The 22754-nt window shown below is 33.2% G+C and overlaps 1 protein-coding gene and 5 non-coding genes across 6 annotated transcripts; 4 read left to right on the forward strand and 2 right to left on the reverse strand.

The window, feature by feature from the left end:
- The first annotated feature begins 2804 nt into the window (after positions 1–2804).
- Positions 2805–3018, forward strand: LOC120773190. Its single transcript, XR_005705144.1, has one exon. It is a non-coding gene; the product is annotated as a small nucleolar RNA U3 (small nucleolar RNA).
- Positions 3019–8085: 5067 nt separating this feature from the next.
- On the reverse strand, positions 8086–8157 carry Trnae-cuc. Its single transcript has one exon. It is a non-coding gene; the product is annotated as a tRNA-Glu (tRNA).
- A 5332-nt stretch (positions 8158–13489) lies between these two features.
- Positions 13490–13703, forward strand: LOC120773178. Its single transcript, XR_005705141.1, has one exon. It is a non-coding gene; the product is annotated as a small nucleolar RNA U3 (small nucleolar RNA).
- Positions 13704–14138: 435 nt separating this feature from the next.
- LOC120771477 (general odorant-binding protein 56h-like) lies at positions 14139–14883 on the reverse strand. The gene is made up of 2 exons (XM_040099512.1): positions 14746–14883; positions 14139–14660 (listed from the first exon to the last, which is right to left on the reverse strand). Exons 1-2 carry the CDS (start codon positions 14797–14799, stop codon positions 14304–14306), a joined length of 411 nt encoding a protein of 136 aa, XP_039955446.1. The 5' UTR covers positions 14800–14883; the 3' UTR covers positions 14139–14303.
- Positions 14884–16776: 1893 nt separating this feature from the next.
- On the forward strand, positions 16777–16848 carry Trnae-cuc. The gene has a single exon. It is a non-coding gene; the product is annotated as a tRNA-Glu (tRNA).
- Positions 16849–20954: 4106 nt separating this feature from the next.
- Trnae-uuc lies at positions 20955–21026 on the forward strand. The gene has a single exon. It is a non-coding gene; the product is annotated as a tRNA-Glu (tRNA).
- The last annotated feature ends 1728 nt before the right edge of the window (positions 21027–22754 follow it).

Consider the following 22754-nt stretch of genomic DNA (forward strand, 5'->3'; position numbering starts at 1 on the left):
CCTTCCACGCCCGAAACCCAATTTCAAATAACTTATATAGCCTTTCCACAACTTTTTGCCAATTAATTGCACTTTCTATATATTTTGCATTTAAATACGGAAATTAATGCCTCGTGCCAACAATACTACCACATTTTACATATAAATTTGAGAAACAAATTTTTATAAACGAAACTCAGAACAATGATTGCGAGTCTTACGCTGATAATCAGAGCTTTTTTGGCGAAAAACAGGCGAAGACAACGCAAGAATATTATCTGGGAAGAAAACTCATTTAATAAATAACTGTCCAATTCGTATTAATGTCAATCAACGGTTTGGTGAGTGAAAACTTCATTTTCTACTTCATTGTCAGCGGCAGCGACGAGTGGAAACCAACCGACAGCAGCAACAATAACAACAACACAACTGAACAAAAGAAGTAACCAAAAAGCAACACAAATGAGAAAACAGCAAAAACAATAAGTAAAACAGCAAGAACAACGCGCCAAATTTGTAACAAGCAAGCAAGCAGACAGTTGACAGCTGAGCGCCAGAAATTATGCTACAAAAACCAACTTACGATTCATTTTCGAGTGTGAGGGGCGGTGGGGATGGCGAAAAAGAGTGAACTTGCAAATTAGTGGAATGGCGGATGAACTGTCAAAACGCAAGAAACTAATTAGAATTAAAATAGAAATGCCAAAGCAAAAACAAAAGCAATCATAACGTTTTTTAGCACACAACAAAAAAGTACTAAATAATAGCAGAACTAGACTACAATGTATTTAACTTGTTTCTATCAAAAGTTGTATATACTAATACATAGTAAGGAAATACGCTGGCATGAAGTGGATGACCGCTAGCTGTGACAGCGGACTATTTATGTGGGTTGGTTGCTGCTTGAAAGTGTCAGCGTGTCAGCGCCAAACCCGAACTGTGGCGCTAAAATGTCATCAGTGGCGTCTGTGGCAGTTGACATTTTCAACGTGTTGCACGAAGTACGGCGTTGGGTGGCCGAGCTGTTTTTGCTTTTATGGACTTAATTTAGTAGGCAAAATGACGGCATTTGTTAATTATGAATGAAAGGGCATGGAAATGCAAATGACACAAAGTTGAAAGATGTAGACCAGAGCAGTGATCAGAGAACTGGATCGCAGAAAGTATGCAGAATGTTTTCTACCTAGGTGAAGTAGACCTATATAGTCGCTATCAAGAAAACCTGAAGAGTCGATTAATGGCAGGAAAAGAGAATAAGTCTGACATATGCACTTTATGCATGAAAAAAATGAATTGTTAATTCTCATTAAAAAATTTTTTTTTCAAAATTTTTTCAAAATGTAATTCGCTAAAGATCTATTAATATTTCCAGATTTCATATATTTCAATTAAACATAAACAAAATTTTATATCGCAGTTTATATCAAGTAAACTAAAAAACTATGTAGTTCCACAAAAAAATAGGAGTATTTTATGTAGTACGAAACCGTTCTATAATTTTAATATAATATATAATGCTTCCAAAGTTTCACAGAATATTAAAATAATTAATATTTCGTTGAATAACCTCTATATTTTAACACAGTATCACATCTCCGCGGCATGGAGTCTATGGGATCCTGGCAACGTTTTATTGGCATTCCTTTCCAAGCCTCTTTCACTACATGCCATAAATCTCTCGAATTGTTTGGTTTCTCTTCAGCTACTTTCTTCTTGATATCTGTGCACCGGTTTTTTTATTAGGTTGGGGTCAGAAGACTGAGCAGGTCACCGCATAAGCTCAAGCCCGTTGGCCCCAAACCATTCTTTTGCGCACGTGCTAGTATGTTTAAGGTCGTTATACCGTTGATATACCCATACCAAAGGCATATTCCATGAGGCATGTGGTAACATTACCTCATCTAAAATTTTATCAAAAGCCTTTTGATCCATGATGCCTTCAATTAAGTGATATAGACCAATACACTATGTGAGAAACAACCTCTTACCATGATTTGTGCCATCATGTTTAACGGTTTTTGTGGGAAACCGGGGATTATATTCTGAGTTAGGGGCATGTCGGACAAAGTTCTTAGAGCCTGTACTACCAAATAACTCAACTTTTGATTCGTCTAACCACAATATATTTCGCCACGGGCCAGGAGCTATGCTCTTTTGCAAATTGTATGTGGGCTTCCACGTGCTTCTTTTTGAGTATTTCAATAATTTAAGGCGTTTACTACCATTTGAGGAGGGCGTTTTACGATTTTCTGGATCTTTTTATAAGTTTTTCCTAACTTTCTCAATTTTTTTTTTTCGTTTCCCGCTTTTCCTCTGTACAATGATTTCATCTGCCCACTGGAGAAAATCCCAGTGACTAAATAAAATAATAACTAATTAAAATTGTTTGGCAACTGTATATTTCACAGTCAACATTTTTTTCGGTGTTTCTAAATGTATCTGTATCTACTTACCATAAATATGTATACTCTTATAGCAAGCCAACAAAATATATACTCGTATATATATGTACATATGTGTATGTAGGTCTCTCCATATAGCATTGTTGGCGTTACTAGCTATTATCGCTACCTACTGACTCACTGTACTCTTAGAAGCGTGCTAGTGTGAGGTGAGTATCTCATTGTTATCACCTAGCTGACTGTATCTACCTACCTTTCTATATATACGCCGGTTTTTTTTGTCTAACTGTTTTTGTTCTCTATTTAAAAATCTCAAATATTTCTCGATCGTTGCTTTTGTAGTAATTCTTTCATAGCGTTTTACTTCTCAACCGCTTTGTGTGTTTTATTGTTGAAATACTGCGCACTGATCGTGGCAAAATTAAGACTATACTTCACAGGATCATTTCTGTAGTCAGTCTTCATTTACTTTCTTTGCAAATCGAAAGTATTAGCACCCGCGATGAGGAGGTATATCGTTTTATCTGACAGCGTGAGGTTTATGAACTTCATTTCTAATTTTGTCTTATGACATATTTGAAGTGATGTTTTTTCGATGATCGCTCGGTTACAACGGATAAAACGACTTCTGAGTGGTCCACAAGAAATACTTCAAATTGATAAATTGCAATATTATGTTATGACTGGAAACATGGAAACATTCGATTTCTATTCATGTGCTCAGGGATTTGTATAGTCTGTTTACCCAATTTTGTGCTTAATATACTAATTGAAGGTTTAAAGGGATATTTAAGGTGTTACATGGGTTTACGGGTTTCAAAAAATTTGTCATTAAATTTACAACACCTCTAGACTATTGTCCTAAATTTTCAAATTGATCCGAATAATAGTAGTTTCGGAGATACAGCCTTGAGAACTTATGAGTTTGAAGCAAGCTTAGGCGTCGTCTTTAAACGGGTTATTTTCGAAACTGTGTTTCGAAGTCGGTTGGCAAGATTTCTCGAGAACTACTTAACCGATCCTTTTGAAATTTTGTACAGCTTTTCGAGATACAATTGTTTACTTGGATTTGGACCCAATGCCTCACTATAAGGTGCATAAGCTAGCTTAAGCAACTGTCCAAATACACACAAATTGTATGTTGCAACTATAATGTACTTTACATCAAGTTTCGTTAAGTTTTTCGAACGTCATTTGCTTAAGGAAAATGCGAAAATGGACGCATTTTCCGTACTTAATCAGCTGTGTTTGTTTTTACGACAAACAAGATTTTAATCGCGTGTATAGTTATACAAAAATTTTTTATTTATTTTTGTATAAATATCTGCCAAAACAAAGACACGTATTTTTTGCACTTTAGATGGTCGTGTATGGCGCATCATTTTTCCAAGAGGTCACCGGAAATGGTGTCACAATAGCGAGTTTAAAATACTTTTTTCCAAAAATTACAGTATTTCTTTCTTAATGATGTAATAAAATAAATAAAATATTTCTTTTTTTTTGAGAAAAAAATTATTGAAAAAAGGCTGTTTTTACCCGGGAAACGCCTTAATAAATTAAGTAGATCGTTTGAACCAGAACTCAAATTCGGGCAGACACTCTCATTTGCACTATGGTGGGGATGAATAAAGAAGTAAATATATGCCATAAGCAGGTCTTGAAAATAGTTCTTATTAAAAACCAATAAATAATACTTCATGTTTTGCGCTGTCGGCACAGTTAGGTCTCGATGTCAAGCATTTTTCCATAGCTCTATATACTATCAGCGTGTGTTGCATGAAAAATTAATAATTCATACCTTTAATACCCTTTTATGCATTCATAATTGTGTTAGTGGTAAAATACTAATATTTTCACTTTTGCTGCCAACGTTGGATTTTTTTCGACTCAAATTTCAGACATGCAATAATTCCACGGAAACATCTATATATAAACTTAAATTAAATTTAAAAAATGCCTTGAATACAGATTATACAATTATAAGCTTAAGGCAAATATATCGTCACCGAAAATGAAAAACAACCTATCATAAGAAAAAATTAAAATCGTTGTCAAATATGGTAACCAATATATTGGGTAGTCGAAAAAGTTTTTTCGTATTTTGTCAAGGGATGTCGTTAAAGTCGTATATCTCCAGTTCTACCAATAATATTGTGTCATATCACTAGTAGTATTGGAAAGTTGAGATTTTAAGCTGCATTCTCCCAAAAAAATTCGGGAAGTTGAAAAAAAGTTACAGCTGTTCAAAAATGAGTGAAAATAATGAAGAAATTCGCTGTATTTTAAATTTTTTTTATAAAAAATGCCACGCAAGCTACAAATGAAGTTTGTCAAGTTGACGGAGACGATGCTATATCAGTTCGTGCAGCACAACAATGGTTCGCTCGCTACCTTTCTGGAAATTTCGAAATTTCGATTTACACTGATGAAAGTTTTACACTAAGCAATGTCTCTAGTGGAAAAATGGCAAAAAGTGGTCGACCAAAATGGTACATATGTATTTGTTTATTTATTTATTATTATAAATATAAAAAAATATGTTGAAGTTTGATTATAAATACGAAAAGACTTTTTCGACTACCCAATATAATAATTTTATAACCGAAACTCATATTTTGTTTAAATATTAGTGGTTTCTATTATATCGTTTTTCCTTCGCCTGCAAACTTATGAAAAGTGATGTTACGTTATTTTGCATTTTAGGTGACGATATGCGATTTCCACTTGACTCGCATTATTGCAACTTAAGTCACACTTTATTATGAACATTCATTATTATATTTATAATACTTACGAGCACATTCATATGTACATCTCAAGAGTGAATTGCATTTTAGTACACATTCCACTTCGCAACCCACACTAATACTTACACAATTATAAATTTTAAAATGAAAACTAGCTTTCTGTATAAATAAATCGTAAGTGGCAAGTGCTTAATCGGCATAAAGTTGGCAACACGCACATGCATTAATGCTTATATACAAAACTACACACACTTGCATACATATACGCTTGCATGTAAGCATGAATGACACCGCTGCATTGCGAATGCATTTCGTAATAATAATGAAAACAACATGGAAAAGCACTTGAAATGTAAGTAAATAATAACCATGTACCGTAGTTATAGAATACCGCCACCACACGCCGCCAACGCTGCGGCGAGCGACACACATTTCACATAAGTGCGTGCCAACAAACGAATGCCATGTGCATTCACTGCTTGCAACATGCGCGCTGTGCTATGTATGTTATGTAAAAACAGAAATATGCAGCAGGAATGCCACAATGCGATAAGCGTCGCCAAAAAGCTGTGTTACCGCGCAACCCCCCACCAACGCGGCCACAATTCGTTGCAGGAATTAAAAAATTAAAAATATAAATAAACTACATTGGTACAGTGTTGCATGCAACATGCTGTTCGCTTGGATAAGCGTATTACATGCGCTGCGGTGCAATATGCGAGCCAACTCACTCGCCCACTAGTGTTGATGTGGCCGATGACTCAACTCAGAGTAAACTGAAAGCCATGCGCGTTACTCATACGCCCCAGTGCCGGTAGAGCTTACAAGCTCACATCTATGTATTTCTAACACATATTTGCAACTGCACGCCATGTTTTTGACTTGCAGGTGACTGCGCTTAAAACCTTAGCAATTACTTCCGTGAAACTTTAGACACTATCAGTTGTGGTGGCAGTAATTTAAAACTTTTCTGACGTTGGTGAATGTGGCTGTGTATCCATTTTAAAATACCTACATTAAATGCGAGTTATTTGAATAATTTTGAGTATTTAAAAACTAAAGAAAATAAATTAAGCAATCATTACAACAAAACCCAAAGCTACACAAACATAGAACCACTTTTTCGCAAATCTTTCGAGATAAATGTTTTTTTTTTTTTGAGATAAGACAGTTAGGGGTTTCAAAGAGTCTCATATAGATATAAGTTTATTTAAGTTAACAATATTTTTAACAAGCATACAAATGTATGATTTTATGATTTTAAGAAGCGTTATGTTAAGTTGTGAATGCCCTAAGGGAATTTTTTGCCAGCGAAACTAAAAATCCAAACACCTTTTTCTTTGTTTTTGAAATGTATCTACAATGATCTAATAGAGTTTTCCAGCTTGTTGTACAGAAAAAATAGGTACCAGTTAACAATTAGTTAGAGATTTATCTTTTTCTATTGACAGATAGTCAAAAATTTTCTTCTGTCGTATGACTGTCAGTTGCTTGTCAAATAAGTGCTGGCAAATGTCGTCTGTCAGAAACAAATTCAAGCCATTGCCCGATGACAGCTATCAAATTGATGATGACAGTGGATAAAATGATGTCCGATGAGAATCAACAAATACATGGACTTCAAATGACAACTGACAAATGTAAATCTGATAGCTCTGGGTAAAAATGTTTGACATTCTGCTGTCAGCTCACTCGGCAAAGAATGTTTCAAGGGGTTACATGGGTTTCCTCGGGTAAAAAACAGTCTCTATTAGAAATTCTTATTGTTACAAAAATACGTTATTAACAAAAAAATCCTAAAATTAAAAAAAAAATATTTTAAACTCAGTCATTGCGACGCCATTTCCGTTTACCCCTCGGAAAGAAGATGCGCCCGTTTTGGCAGGATAACTTCTTACAGAATCATCAAAAGTGAAAAATGGTTGTTTTAGTTAAAATCTTATCTTAGAACTTGGGTAAAGAAAAAAACTGAAAATTGGATTTTTGGCAGACATTTTTACAAAAAAATTAAAATTTCGGTGAAAATTTTTCTTTTTTCTTTAAGAAATGTATCTCACAGATCTGTATAAAATTTTAAAAGTTCAGTTGAGTAGTTCTTGAGAAATCTTGCCAAACGACTTCAAAAACACAGTTTCGAGGAAAACGCGTTTAAAGGCGATGCACTTAGCCTAGCTAGCCTCGAGCTCCCAGGTTCTCTAGGCTGTATCTCCGAAACTTTTACTCAGACCAACTTGAAAGTTTAGGACAATATTCTAGAGGTGTTATAGAATTTGATAAGATAGTAAATAATAATAAAAAAAAAATATAAAAGCAACCTCTTAAAGGGTCTCTTTATACTTGTAACTCAATCAAAGTTAATAATTTTAATAGAAAAATCAACGAAAGCTTTGACAATTCAGTTGAATAGAATGGGTAATATTTATTCTCGTTGGTTATAAGTCTCAGATATGTCTACTTCTCTATTCCGTAAATTTATTCTAACTTCTTCAAATATTGTTTTTCATTTTCTCGCCTTACGTGCGGCATGCAACAATGAGTGCTCAGTTTGCATTTTCCAAACGAACACATACATATATACCACTATTTGATATAGATATATAATATGATATATGTTATGGTATATAACTGGTTAGTGCGAGCAACATTTATTGCGATAATCACTTTCGATGAAATGCATGGTCTAGTAGTTTCAAGCGAGGAATCATTAATATTGTATTTAATTTGTGCTCTAAGTGCTACATAGTGCTTTTTCAATTGAGAATTAAAATTAAATGCTCTTTTTGGATGCTTATTATTTTAAACTTCAAATATTTAATTTCAATGTTCCAATTAAATTCAATCAATCTTTTTTCTTTGTTGAACCGGTTGTTATTAAGAAGATATGAAATTTATTCTTTATTGAAAAAATTGTAAAATATTATATGCCCAATTTCTGTAAAATAAAACCGCAAAAAAATTTCCCATACCGGGAATCGAACCCGGGCCTTCCGGGTGAGAGCCGGATATCCTAACCACTAGACAATATGGGATTGATTTTCCGGTTGACAAATGAGTTATTTCAGCCAAATAGCGATCGATAATTGCTGATCATTAGTAGAGTTGTTAGAAATATAATAATTTAATAACAAAAATAGAAAGAATAATTATGTATAACCTTGAAGTACAAAAGAGCAAAAAACATGAATAAACATTGATTACATTTATCTGCATATCGTCGCCTAAAATGCAAAACAACGTATCATAAAAAATTCGAAACTGAGTTTTTTATTGCTTACGATTCTCTACATCATATTAAATGTACATATGAAGCATAAAATTTTTAGCTGTCGCTGTCAGATATAACCAATACATAACCAGTACGTAACCATTTTATAACCAAAAGACAAAATTTATCCGAAATTGGGTTTTTTATTGCTTACGATTCACTATATCATATTACATACATATATGTAAATATATAGCATAACATTTTCTGCTTCCGCGGTTAGATATAACCAATACATAACCATTTATAACCATTTTATAATCAAAACTAGTTTTTTTTCAATATGCGTGGTTTTTATTATATAGTTTTTCCTTCGCCTGTAAACTTATGAAAAGTTATGTTACATTTTCTTACATTTTAAGTGACGATATACACATTTACTAATGAAACATATGAAAATGAAAATTTACAATTACAAGTATATTTCGTTGCAAATAATTCTAAAGCAAAGTTTCATAAATCCTAAAAATTATATGATGTCCTAAATATCGGAGAATTCTCATAACCTTAGCTATAACATTACATACATATATTAATTTATGAACATACATACATACATACATATATACAATATATGGTAAATACAACCGAATTCAATTAGCACTTGCATGATAAACATAAATTTCAAATTCAATTTGCCTGCAAAAATCAAATAATATATAGATTAAATAAACGTAATTTCTTATCGCCCGACAAGCTGGCAAATTTATGCAGTGTATATAACGCGTTTTCAAGCACACGCATACATGCATAGCTTTAAGTACATAAATGCACTCATAACCATATTTGTCCATCGTTTCCGTCATATGCACCTGATGGTGTGTGTATGTGTGCGTGTGTAGACACAGCGCCTTGAAGCCAACTTGACTTGCGTGCTTAAGCTTTCTTAAGTATCGGCTTCCCAAAACGCCACTCACAAGTCACACATGCAGTAAATGCTTACCACCGCAAATATACACACCTCGTACGCCTCTCCTTCCTCACCAGGAGCTGCGTGCTGCATTTTGCCCGATTTTTATCACAATTTCCACTTCACGTTCCCACAGTCATTCGTCACTTTATCACGTGTGCTACGTGTTCGGCCACTTTGCCACTTTGACCCATTTTCCTTGGTGGCGGCCAAAAGCTTGTTAACTGTACATATGCATATATGTACAAGTATGTATGTATGTGTGTAGTGCTAGAAAAAACACGACTGGCGAATGTGAGTGCTTTATGGATTTTTGATTAAATTATATTTATGTAAGTGCAATCATATTGTACAAGGGATATAAAAAGGTATACATTTTTATAAAACATTACATTGTTATTTTGATTGGCACACAAGCACATATGTATATGTAAGTCGGTGCATGTGTGTGTGAGGAAATCATAACGTAAATATAATGGAATCGGAATTAGTGGCAAGTGATGTAATGGCTGCACTTTCTTGGAAAAGTAAAGTCCATTAACAGTTGCAGGAGTGTATACTTAAGCTTTTTTATAACAGACACACACACATACATACATATACAAATAGCTATACTGAGGATGTATGTATGTGCATAAAAATGTAAGTAAATAAATGCACAGCGAACAATTGTGCTGTGGAAAATACAATTAAATTTTAGTAACAAAAAATAAAAATTAAATTTAAAGTTATATAACAAAATAATTAATTTTTGAAAGAAATATAATTAATTAATTAATTTTTGAAACCAAAAATTAATTAAAATTAAATTAAAAAAATTAAAATCAAAATTAAATTTAAAATTGAAATTAATAGTAAAATTACAATTAAAATTTAATTTAGAGTTATTAAATCAAATAATTACTTTCTGAAGAAAAATATTTAATTAAATTTACTATTAAAATAAAAACTGTAACTAAAATTTAAACTAAAATTGCAATCAGAAAAATATTTAAAATCAAAATTAAACTTAAAATTGAAAATAATTGCAATTAAAATTAAAATAAAAATAAATTATAATTACAACTTAGGTTAAAATCAAATTATAATTAAATTAAAAACTAAAATTACAATTAAAATTAAATTTAAAGCTCTTAAATAAAACAATTAGTTTGTGTAGCAAAAATAATAATTAAAATCCAAATTAAATTTAAAACTGAAATTAATGTTAAAATCGAAATTAAAACTATTATTTAAAAAAAAATTAATATTAAAATCGAAATAAAAACTATTATTTAAAAAAATTAATAAATTAAAATTAAAAATAAAATTAAATTTAAAACTAAAATTAAAACATAAAAGTAAAATTAAAATTAAAAAAAAATATAATTAAAACTTATTTTAAAATTAAAATTAATACTAAACTTAAAATTACAATTAAAAACAATAAAATTAAAATTATAATTTTAAAAATTTAAATTTAAACTAAAATTAAAATTAAAATTACAATTTAAAAAATTAAAATTAGAATTAAAATGAAAATTAAAACTAAAATTACAATTAAATTTGAAAGTGAAATTCAATTTAAAAATTAAATCATTTATAAAGTTAGGTTCTTAAAACCTATGAAAATAAATATTTATTAGAAAATGTTATATGTACATATATATAACTTAGTGTAAATAAATTAAAAATATACCTGTGTACATAAGTATCAACGTAGTATGCATTAGAAAGAGTCCCAAAATTCTTACATAGGTTACGTTAAGGTAATATGGTAGGGTAGAAATACTTACATATAAATTTTTCAAAATAATATAAAAATTTATCAAAAGTCTAGTCCCTAAGCTTTACTAGGTTACCACACTGTACATATGTATGTACATAAATTCGCATTCCAACAATCACGTGACCAATTCATATGATTATATGTGCATATGGAGCTGACTGACTATGGGTGAGCAAACAGCGCTGACTGCTTCAACTCTTTCACAAGTGAGCTAAGGAAAAGTAAACAATAACTGGAGCACTTTCAATAAAAATTATACACTTATATACTGTATATGTATGTTTGAAAGTGCAGTCATCGACGTTGCATGCACATTTGCCATTAAATCAAGCCATCGATGACCGCAACCTAATCCGTGCATCCAGCTGAAAATAGAGGTGTGGCAGCTGGCGCTACTATAAACGCGAGAATGTGAGGAATTTTGAGGCTATTTTAAAGCTGGTTAAAGTATATAAAATTTTCTATAAAAAAACCTTTAATAATTAATTGTTGAAGCATTATAAAATTGTATTTACTTTTCTTTTGAAATCGCACCAAAGATATTTAGAGCGAGTTCCAAAATAATTTGCTGGTACTCACAAGAAAGATGTAGATTTGAGTTATAGAGATTTCTTTACATCTGCTACACAGCATTGCTGCCAAAAGACATAAGTTAATTTTAACATTTTCGCATTAAAATTGGATCTTGTTGATAATTTTCCTTATGGTATTCTAAGAATGTTCTATGTGTGCTTTGTTTGATACTTTGGCCCGAATTCTCGTCTCCACACCTTGATTTTTTTGTTTGTATGCAATAAAACTTGTATCGTTCAACCCGAAATCCTAATTTTGACTTCTTGCAGTCGGTCATTTCATCCAGCTGTTAACTGCTTGCGGTCAATGCTTCAACGAGCTAAATGCACGTGCACGAAACAACAAAAAACATTGTTGTGTTGGTTCAACCACTTTTCAAATGCCTTCATTCCTGGAACAAACGGACGGCCTACAAACTTTTTTACCTTCTTATGTGTACTTATAGGTATAAGTCGCATATATACATATGTACATAGCTGTTAGTAAAAAATAAACTAATCCGAAAAAAACTAGTTTGTGACTAAAATCAAATCGATGATCCGAAATCCAATTTTGAGAAAGTTGGATCAGAAACAGAGCTAAGTTACATTGTGAATCAATAAAAGCTCAGTGGAGCTTAATACAATCTAAACTGAAGTTGATTTTTAGTTTAGTTAAACACTTACATATGTATGTACTATGTATATATACCATTTTTGAACTCGAACAGAACTAGTTTGGAACTAGCCTGAAACTGTGATATTTCTAACCAAATTCTACTATTACTACTACAGTCATTTCGGTGTTCATCAATACATAAAAACCCGATTTCTTCTATGGAAAAATATCGGCGACTAACTAATTACGCTACTAGTTGATTTCAGACCAACCCAATTAACTAACTAACTACTGTCATCTCAGTTTTCATCAATACATAAATAACTGGTTTCTTCAATGGAAAAAATATCGTTAACTAACTACAAGTAGTTGAGCTACTAATTTATTACAGTTGTACAGTAGTTAGTAACTAGTTAACTTCAGAGTAGGTAAGTATCTGTATGTGCGGTGCATATTTCTATGTGTGGAAAATGGTAATTGATTTCATTATCCTAATTTTATGTTTTTTTTTTCATTATTAGCAGCTCCTTCCAACTCGAATACTATTACCAATTTTCCACTTAGCCAACAAACAATGTGAGAATATAAACAGAATATTTGCGGTGTATAAAAAGGGGGGAATGCGGAAACTACATGTATGCATGTCATAGAGTATACAGCAACAATAAGTTATGGTAGGTATGGATTTGTGTAATGATTTGGTGAAAATGGGCATAATGCACGTGATTATATTAAGTGAAAATTCGTACAAGTCAAGTAACCCTTGAATAAATATTAAGCCAAAAGCAACAAACATTTATGAATTATTATGAAAAAGAGTATTAATATTAATACTATCTGATGTAGAGGCTAAACATATAGAAAATCGTAACACATAAAATTCTAGATACATATGTATGTATTTCTAGGCCTATATAAAGGTATGTAAGTCTGTAGGTATAGTCATGTCATGATAGTTCTCTCCGCACAGCATTGTTGTTATTTCTATCTATTATTGCTACCTACTGACTCACTGTACTCTTAGTAGCGCGCTAGTGAGGGGTGAGTATCTCATAGTTACGAGAGTTCTACCTAGCTTCTATTTAAAAAGGCAGCTGTTATTTTTTGTTAGTTTCTTTTGTTTTTAAAATAAATACGTATCTCAAAAATATCTCGATCATTGCTTTTGTAATTTTTCGTAGCGTTTTACTTCTCAACCACTTTGTGTGTATTTTTGTTGAAATACTGCGCACTGATCGTAGTAAAATTAAGACTATACTTCACAGGATCATTTCTGTAGTCAGTCTTCATTTACTTTCTTTGCAAATCGAAAGTATTAGCACCCGCGATGAGGAGGTATATCGTTTTATCTGACAGCGTGAGGTTTATGAACTTCATTTCTAATTTTGTCTTATGGCAAATTAGGAATGTTGTTTCTTCGATGATCGCTCGGTTACAACGGATAAAACGACTTCTGAGTGGTCCGCAAAAACATTTTAATTAATAAATTGGAATTTTATGATAGGGACATTAGTAGAGTGTATTCATACAGTTAAAGAAGTGTATAGTGTGTTTAGGAATTAATTACTGTTGATAGGAAGTCAGTTATTATATGACATTTGTAGAGTTCATTCTTTAGACTGAGGCAATTGAGAAGTAAAGTACTCTGTTGACAAACAAAACCAAACTATATAAGTCACTCATTATTCCCGTGCTTCTATATGGTGCAGAGGCATTGACGATGACAATATATGATGAGTCGACGTTACGGTTTTCGAGAGAAAGGTTATGCGAAAGATTTGTGGACAAATATCACAGTTATTTATATAATGTTTTCTGTTTGATTTCTGCGTAAATCATGGAGGAAATGCACTACTAAGTATGATAGAATACACGCTTTTAAAATTTTTTTATATACACAATTAAACATTTTTTAATCCCTTATACCAAATAACTAACACATGTAAACGTCGAAAACATCGAAATATGTATGTATGTACAAATATTTATACCAAAGTTACTTAAAATTATTGACCAACAATCCAGTGTAGAGAAAATAAACAAAGCACGTTGCACGTAAATCTTAGAGATTATTCTGTGTCAAAAATTCCTTGATACACATGCTAATCTTAAAGACTGTATCACATTCATTTGCGCCTTTCTCATTCTTGCAATTATTTATAGCTTTCGTTAGGTCCGCTTCCGTTGCTTTAAATTTTGGATTTTGCACTAATTCCTTAATTTTGGCATCACTATCAAAAACGCCATCCTTCCATATACCCTGCTTTTGCATCATACATTTCATTTGACACTTTATATTCTCGGTGGCATCACTAGCTTTCATGCCGTTTTGAAAGAATTGCCTCATCTGCTCATCCGTGACTTTGGCTTCGTCCAAGCAAGCTTTGTGGAATTTCTCTAAGTCCGCTGGCAATTGACACTGCCACAAAAAATTTTGATATAGTGTTAGCTATTTGACTTATTTTCAAATCTATCAGTATTTATTTATTTGTTTTTGAACTTACCACTGCCAGTGTGACTAAGGCCGCAACTATTGTCAAAATGTAGAACTTTTGCATTGTGATCGAAAAAAGGATGCGAGCAGCTTTGTGTTGTTCTAATGAGGTCAGAAATGTTACTGAATTATCTGAATAATGGCGTTAAATTTATACTCGGACAATGAAAATGAATGCCACTTTTTATTTATTATCAAATTCATGGTCTGGTTATTATATTGCCGTACATACATATGTACATATGTAAGCCCAATTTTTAATTCATCACGAGTAATTTTCGCACTAATTGTGTCATCTGTGCTGTAAAATTATTCAGTTAACTGAAATTTTTTAACAACATTTTATAATTGCGGCAGAATTTCACTGAGCAATTGTCTGTAATTTGTCAATTACGAAGGTTTTTGTTTGTCAATTAACTAAACTATAAGCTAATTTAAATGTCAGTTTCTGATTTATGCTTACAGAGAGCTTTTGTTGTTATTTCAAAAATTAATATCGAATTTACGCATAGCGCAAATATAAAGAGTCATTGCGTAATTACTAAATGTTTTTAGTTGTGGTATTTCATTCGAAAGTTCAACGAAATATGAATGAGTTAGTTAAAGACTTCCAACCATAAAATTGGTATGAAAGCTTGCGGAAATGTTTGAGAAAACTTTGACCGATTTGGGTTTTGGTGGTCGATAGTGAGGCCGCAGAGTCTGTTAAAATTCGCGTCAAGCGCAGACCTCTTAATGGATGACTACTTCTCTTGAACCTAAGTCTCTTGAACCTAAGCCATCTGGTATCGCAAAGGACCAAAACTGATCGTTGCTTATTAGCCTACAAGTTTAACCTAACCTAATCTATGTAGCACCTGCCTTTTAGGCAACTTGTTTCATAATAACTTCCAATGGGGTCAATATTTTGATGACTCCTTTAATAGTATTATATGACACGTGTTTCAGTGAATGTCGTAATTTATGAGTAACAGATTAAGTATACAGTGCACGAGTGGTTTCAATGTTTTCAAAGAGGTCGTGAGGACATAAATGACGATCAATATGTGGGGCTGTCAAAATCCGTAATCACCGGAAATTCCATCGAAACTGTGCGTGAATACAACAAAAAATCAGCCGAAATCATCATTGAAATTCATGGAAATGGAATTGAACATCTCCAAAACAACGATTTATCGCATTTTGACTGAACATTTCGGCTTACGAGAGGTGTGTTTAACGGTTTGTTCCGCACAAATTGACTGACGCCCAAAACTGGGTCAGAATCCGTCTCATCGATCGACGCTTGTAACCGATTATTTGACCAAAAATCACATTTCAAGCATTAACCACTCCTCGTATTTACCTGATATGGCACCGTGCGACTTCTTCCTTTTCGGAAAAATGCCCATGACCCATGAAAGGAAGGAGTTATGCAGACGTAGAGGCCATTCAAAAGGCTTGCACCGGCAGACTGGCGGCCATACCGGCCCACGAGCTAAATCACTCGTTCGACATGCTTTTGAACCGTGCAGAAATCGTATTAATGTTTTTTGAATAAAATAAATTGATTTTGCCGAAATATCGATTGATTCATTAGCGATTTAGATTCAAAAAATTTTCAGAAACTGTTAGAGAACTGAACTATTATAATTGGATTCGATTACAGAAAAATGTATATTTAGCCAACTAAATAATTTCTATATTCGCTATTCGCTATATTACTTACTTATATAGCACAAAACTCACATATTTTAACATTTTATGAAATTAAAACACTCAACTTAATTTACTAAAAAAATATAAATTTCTTCGTCTGTAAAAGTTATGGAAAAATAACACACTTAAGCAGATTTCATTATTTCAACAAAACACTCAATATCTTCTCAGCTTCTGCAGAGAAAGCCTATTGTTTTGTATGTACACGTGCCGTCGACTATATATGTACCCTACCTGCTTTTGGTTGTTCACCATAATTCAATGTGGTGTATAAAAACAGCAATGGTGAGTAAATATCTCACCTACAGTAAAAGTGTTACCCATGTGACTTTGAGTATAACAGTCCCATATTGTCTAGTGGTTAGGATATCCGGCTCTCACCCGGAAGGCCCGGGTTCGATTCCCGGTATGGGAAAATTGTTTTATTTTTATTTTATTTTTTTTTTAAATAACAGTTCACAAAAAGAATTAAAAATTTTACATTTTAGTCTACTTACGTGTTCATTTTAGCCTGTGAGCTGCGGTTTGAACTTACTTACTTACGCCGTTTTCTCAATGACTGCTTAGCAAACAATCGGGAGTTAAGACTCCTATTTTCGGAAGGTTAAATAGAACTTAGCTGAATAAAGATTGCTAACCAGACATTGAGAAAACATCCCTTAATATTTGTGTTCTCGGGATTGGATTTTCAAAAGTTTACTAATATTTATTCATTTGCAGTTTAGTGAAATTTCGGGATTTATATTTGGTTCGGGATTAAATCTTTTAAACTGGTTATGAACCCAAATACACTTAATTAGAGAAATTATAATAAATTTATGAAATTTGAAGAAATGAGGTTTGCAATAAAATCTATGAACTATAAAAAGGAACTGCAAACAGTTTTCATACAAAGTAAGTTCAACGGAAACGGAATACGTGAGCATAACTGTATAATGTGGCTAACTCACACTCCATGTGCCGCTGGAGGTTTGAATAGGTAATTTAATTCAATTTTCGCGCTGGAAAAAGTTTTTAGTGCTCTTTTTATTGCTCTTTTACGGCCTGTCCGCTTAAGCTAACACAATAACAAAATATTCGGCATAATGCTGAAAAATTTGTTAACAACAATAGAATAAATAATTCAAGTTAATAATATTTTTCAGTTTGCCGCCACGAATGAATTAAATTAAAAGAAAATGCGAACAGTACCACGGGGCAAGGACTCGCTAAAAAATAATTTGCCACAAATGCAGCGATAAGACAATTAAAGAGCACGAAAAGCAAACACCGAGCAATAAGGAAGCGTGTGCTGGGCAAAGTGCCTTTGAACTTTCGACTGGAAGGCAGTAGAGCTTGTGTAGCTCCAAACCCCACCAATAGAATATGCACCCCATCTGTATTTGCCCAAAATGCGTAATTGCATTCACTTGTTTGTTGGACGCCTTTTTGCCGTCGGCTGCCCGCTCCTCAGGGACACATTCAAACCAAAATGAAGTTGTAAGTAGATACACCCCATCCAGACGGCCTCAGATCGCCAAAAGGGAGAGGGGCAAATGTTTCTTTCTTATTGTGAATCCAGAAAAGGTCAGATACATACTGAGGTAAACCGCAAGCGGTAGCCGCTTTGTTGTAAAAGTGAAATAAGAAATGAGAAGGTAGCTCCAATTACCTGCAAGAAAACTGAATGTGTCTTTTGTGCAACAAAGAAAGACGGTAAAGTAATGGAAATGAGAGGAAAAAGTCTACAGGGCAATGAATATGCAGGTGAGTGCTCTACAGGTTGTTGTGTACAGAACGGTTCAGTAGCATCAAGTCCCAAAGGTGTGCGTCGCCTGTACAGTTGTGCACTGTGCCTGTCTACTCTCTTGATGTGGGATTGCTGGCCGTTTAATCCCAACGTATCGTGCTCACCCAATTTTTCGCTGCGTATATCTACTGAGTCTCCAAAAGTTCCGAGGCATGCTGTTTTCTTTTCTAAGTCTACTAACAACAAGTCGTCTTACTTGTACTTTTCAGCTTCAATGGTCTCTCATGCGTTTGTAAGTTATTTAGCCTGGAGTGAGCTTTGTTTACTTCCTTGTTTGAGTTTATGGTTTATGTTTTTCATGTGTTTTGTTGGTCCAAATTATGTTTCTGCCATCATGGAGGAAAGCCACATTTTTCTACGCGTTTCTATTTTCTCAACTGTTTGCTGTTTGCCGTTAGCCTAGAGGCGTCATGGAGTACATGGATATGGGTACCGTGTAATTGTCAGCAAACTTTAAAACTATTTCTACTCTCCATATTTACATATACTTGTTCATGTTTTACGTGAACCTTTACTAAGCCTTTGGCTAAATAAGAAGGGACAGGAAAGTTACTAGATGATCTAAGAACTATCATAATTGAACTTTACGGTTTTCAGAGGCGAATTCTGGAGTAACAAAAAAAAACGACTAATCGCAATTCGTAATGAAACCACAAAGCACCCACTTTTATCAAGTAACATCATTGCCGTTCAACTGTCTAACTATTGATGAGCCTTTCGCATTAATTTATATTATCTCTGTCATTTTGACACTGTATCTTCCATTTGCTAGGCATTTCCTTCCTTACATTTCCTGCAATTTTCTCCCTTTTCTGAAAGTTAAGTAGTAAATACACTTTTCTTGTTTTTGTGCCGTTACAAGCCAAACACATCACTCCTGAAGTTTAAGATAATAGGTAAACGCAATTTCCTCCTTACTGCTCCTTACATTAGTGTCACTCTGTAACAGACGATCTTGGGGTATATTCCCAGGTGATTTAACGTTGTCTGGGCAGACTTAACAGCCCTGTTGTTTTGGCCTCCAAAATACCCTATTTAGTTTAAAATTCATAAGAACTGTTAAAACAGAAAACAAAGAAATAAATCAGATTGTAAAAAAAAGTCGTTTGGCGTGAATACACGTAGGTATAAAATGTATAGTTGGGTATATTCGATCTAGTTTTACAAAATGAGACTGTCCATTTGAGTCTCTTTACTCGGATAGAAACTCTTTATGGTAATAAATGAAGAATTTCAGCCCGATAAAAAAGATAATGTCATAATAATCGTACTTTTAGAAAGCTTCTTATGATTTGTATAAGCTTTAAATCATTTTTGATACTTGCGACATTTTATATATTCGATAAGAGATGTGATAAAATATTTAGTAAAAGGAAACCCGAAGTAAAAGCCAAGTTTGCAGATTTATATTAGACAATTTAAACGAAATAGGACGTGATATGCAACAAACAAACACTTTGAGTGCAACGATTCGTATGTAAAAGGCACAGAAACTTTACCATAGTGGCGCCTAGAGCAACTACTACATATGTAGCTATAAACCTACATTACGGATAAATGCGTAAGTTGCATACAAGCCCATAACCAAGTTAAAAAATCTCAAAGCAATTGTTGAACAACTAAAAGAGCACTGCCTACATACTATAAACAATCCTTTGCTTCATATCCTGGCAAATAAAACAATAAACCATACAAATGTTCATACATTTTTAATATCTCAAACTTCCTTTGCTTGTCGTCCATCAACAACCGCAGTTGTAGCTTCAACTTTTGCACTACTGGCCAATGATGCCCCTTGGCTGCTGGTCAGTGGCGCCATACGACACAATTCTTCAACACAAGCACACCACTCCACCTAGTCTTCACTAACCCCATTGCATTGATTGTCATCTCAAATTTTCAGCATAACATCAATGACCTCTTTTGTATGCTTGTCATGTCATTCCATGTACACGCTCGTTTGGTGCTCGCTTGCTTAGTAGTTGTGCTTTTTATTAGTAAAGCACTAAATCTCACTCACTCCAAACTGGGACTAGTGGGCGATTAAGGCTGCATTTAAAGAATTTTATATAAATATATAACACAAACTTACATATATATGGGTTAACAGTTGTTAGCCGTATATGCACTTTGGTACTCTCCTGGCTTGTAAGGATATGTAAACAACATATGGACTCGGTCAGCCAGTCGAGTGTTGACACTTGTTTTAGTTCACAAGAAAGTTTGTAGTCCAACGCCAGATGATGGCCTGGAATTTTAAAGAGTTACAATATTAGAATCAGAGAGACAGTAACCCTGCATTGGCATGCATACTTTGGTAGGAACTTAAGCACTTATTTGTTATAAAGATCTTTAATAAGCAATGTTGTTTATTACTCACGCATATGACTTTTGCAAAAGTTTTATATTAGTTCTGCACACTCAGTGTTGCGAACACTGACACAAATTTATGATTAATGGACATTAGAAACTTTATAACTCCAAACATATAAATCTTAAAATTAAAGTCAAAAATAATTTAATGTATGTATGTAGATATTACTAAAGAAAGTGAATGAAATTTAAATTAATGTACTTGGCTTCGAAAATAAGTTCTACTTAAGAAAAAATGTAAAAGCTACGTATTCTCTAACCTCTTCTATATTTGTATACATATGTATGTATTATGCCTACAACTACATTTAGTTTATATATCGTATTCGAATAAGCGTTTTACCTATCAGTTTAATATATCCCATATGGTCTAGTGGCTAGGATATCTGGCTTTCACCCAGAAGGCCCGGGTTCGATTCCCGGTATGGGAAATACTTTTTTAATATATCTATATATTTTCATATTTACCGTTTTAATATTCTCAATGCCTAAGTATGCTAAGAATTATAAAATTATTCAAGCTGCAACAACAAAACGTTCAAGCGCAAACAAATTTGAAACATATGCAGTATAACAACGAATGAAAGACCACGTGTTGAATTGAATAGCGTATAGCCGAAATATGTGAGTCAGGGGAGGAATCAGCTGTTGCCATGCGCGCATACCAACGCTAATGCTAAGCATTACTAACAAACATTACTTAAATCTTGACCAGCTAGCTACCTGCGCTTGGGTAATGTTGTAAGGCAACTCGTCTTATCTGGTTCTTGATTATTTTGTTGTGTTGTTGTATATAAGTATTTTAGTTTTCATTTCATCACATATTTTTTTCGTTATCGCTTACTCACTTAAATTCTCAAACAGTTTATTCGCGTGCTCGTATATATACCTGCGGTATTGGTGTTGAAAATTTGTCATTTAGTAGAGGTGAACTGACGTTCTACCCTATTAAAAGGTCATATGATGTTTCAGGATGATGATTCAATCGTGATTAGAATCACTCCCACGGTTCCGACGGGGTTGCTCCTGCCTGGGACTAGTGGCTGAACTGATGGCCTCAAATGACCAAGAACCACTTAAATAAATAAATTCAAAAATGTTAACTGTGTTAAGGAATATTTCGGTGTGTGTGTGTGTGTGTGTTTGTACCGATTTTATTGCTAGATCAGGGAGTAATCGACGATTGATAAATGTTACCGAAGCATTTTCGTCATTTAGCAGGAAATTACATTAATGGGTCCTTTAGATATGATAGAAGAAATAGTTTTGTCGCGTTAGGTACTGAAGCAAATTATTTGAGGAAATCGGGTACTCTGATGTTTGACTTTTAGGGCGAAAAATTTGAAGGGATTAGGTTACATTTAAGCCCTTTACTAATCAGTCCGTTCTTACTGTCGTTGGAAAGATGAAAAAACAGCTGTGTTTGTCATTCAAGAATTCACATTGCTTAATATTTATTAAAGAAAATATTTTCATATAGTATTTTGTAATAAAAGCCGCATTTTTTTAAATAATGGACGCATTTTTTCGAATCACTTCGATGAAGCGATTTTGAACTATCATTTTTGTATGGCGAAATCTTGATAAATTTATAAAATAAGTGAGATAAACTACTCAACAGCCGAAATCGTGTGATTAAGTATCGGTCTGAACATGGTATTATAGGGTGTTGTTAATCTAGACAGAAATTTTCGTATTTCTGATCTCGAAGTCAATTTAGGTAGCGGAGTTATGAGAGCGTAGATCTAGAATCTCAAAATATTGCAAACAATTACAGTTCCCTAGATGATAATATTGATTTCAAATACTTAATTTTATCGCAGTTGATTTCCCGAACCAGAAGAGTTTTTCTGTCCAATATTGAGAGGTAATGTGAGAAACTATAAATTACTTTTGAAAACCGCATAAATTTCATGAGAATACCAAATTCATCTACAGCTCCACTGAGTTGAATCTATTCTCCTTCTCTCCTCTCACTCAAAACTCCACAATGAAAACCACATGTATTATTAGTCCTATTAGGAAGAATAAAAGTTTTATGAAAACTATTTGTAGTTACAAAAAAATGTCTGAATTAAATAAGCACACGAATATATACAAAGTGTTCGCGTCGAGCTAAACTTGACAACACATTTGGCATTCAAAGGATTAAAACGAGG

Source organism: Bactrocera tryoni, chromosome 3, assembly GCF_016617805.1.
Source record: "Bactrocera tryoni isolate S06 chromosome 3, CSIRO_BtryS06_freeze2, whole genome shotgun sequence".
In the NCBI taxonomy this organism is placed as follows: domain Eukaryota; kingdom Metazoa; phylum Arthropoda; class Insecta; order Diptera; family Tephritidae; genus Bactrocera; species Bactrocera tryoni.

Excerpts from the sequence above, each read along its gene's own strand:
- LOC120771477 (XM_040099512.1), bottom strand. The coding sequence starts at position 14,799 with ATGCAAAAGTTCTACATTTTGACAATAGTTGCGGCCTTAGTCACACTG. Across the intron at positions 14,661-14,745 it reads CCTTAGTCACACTGGCAGTG|TGTCAATTGCCAGCGGACTT; the intron begins GTAAGTTCAAAA and ends TTTTTGTGGCAG.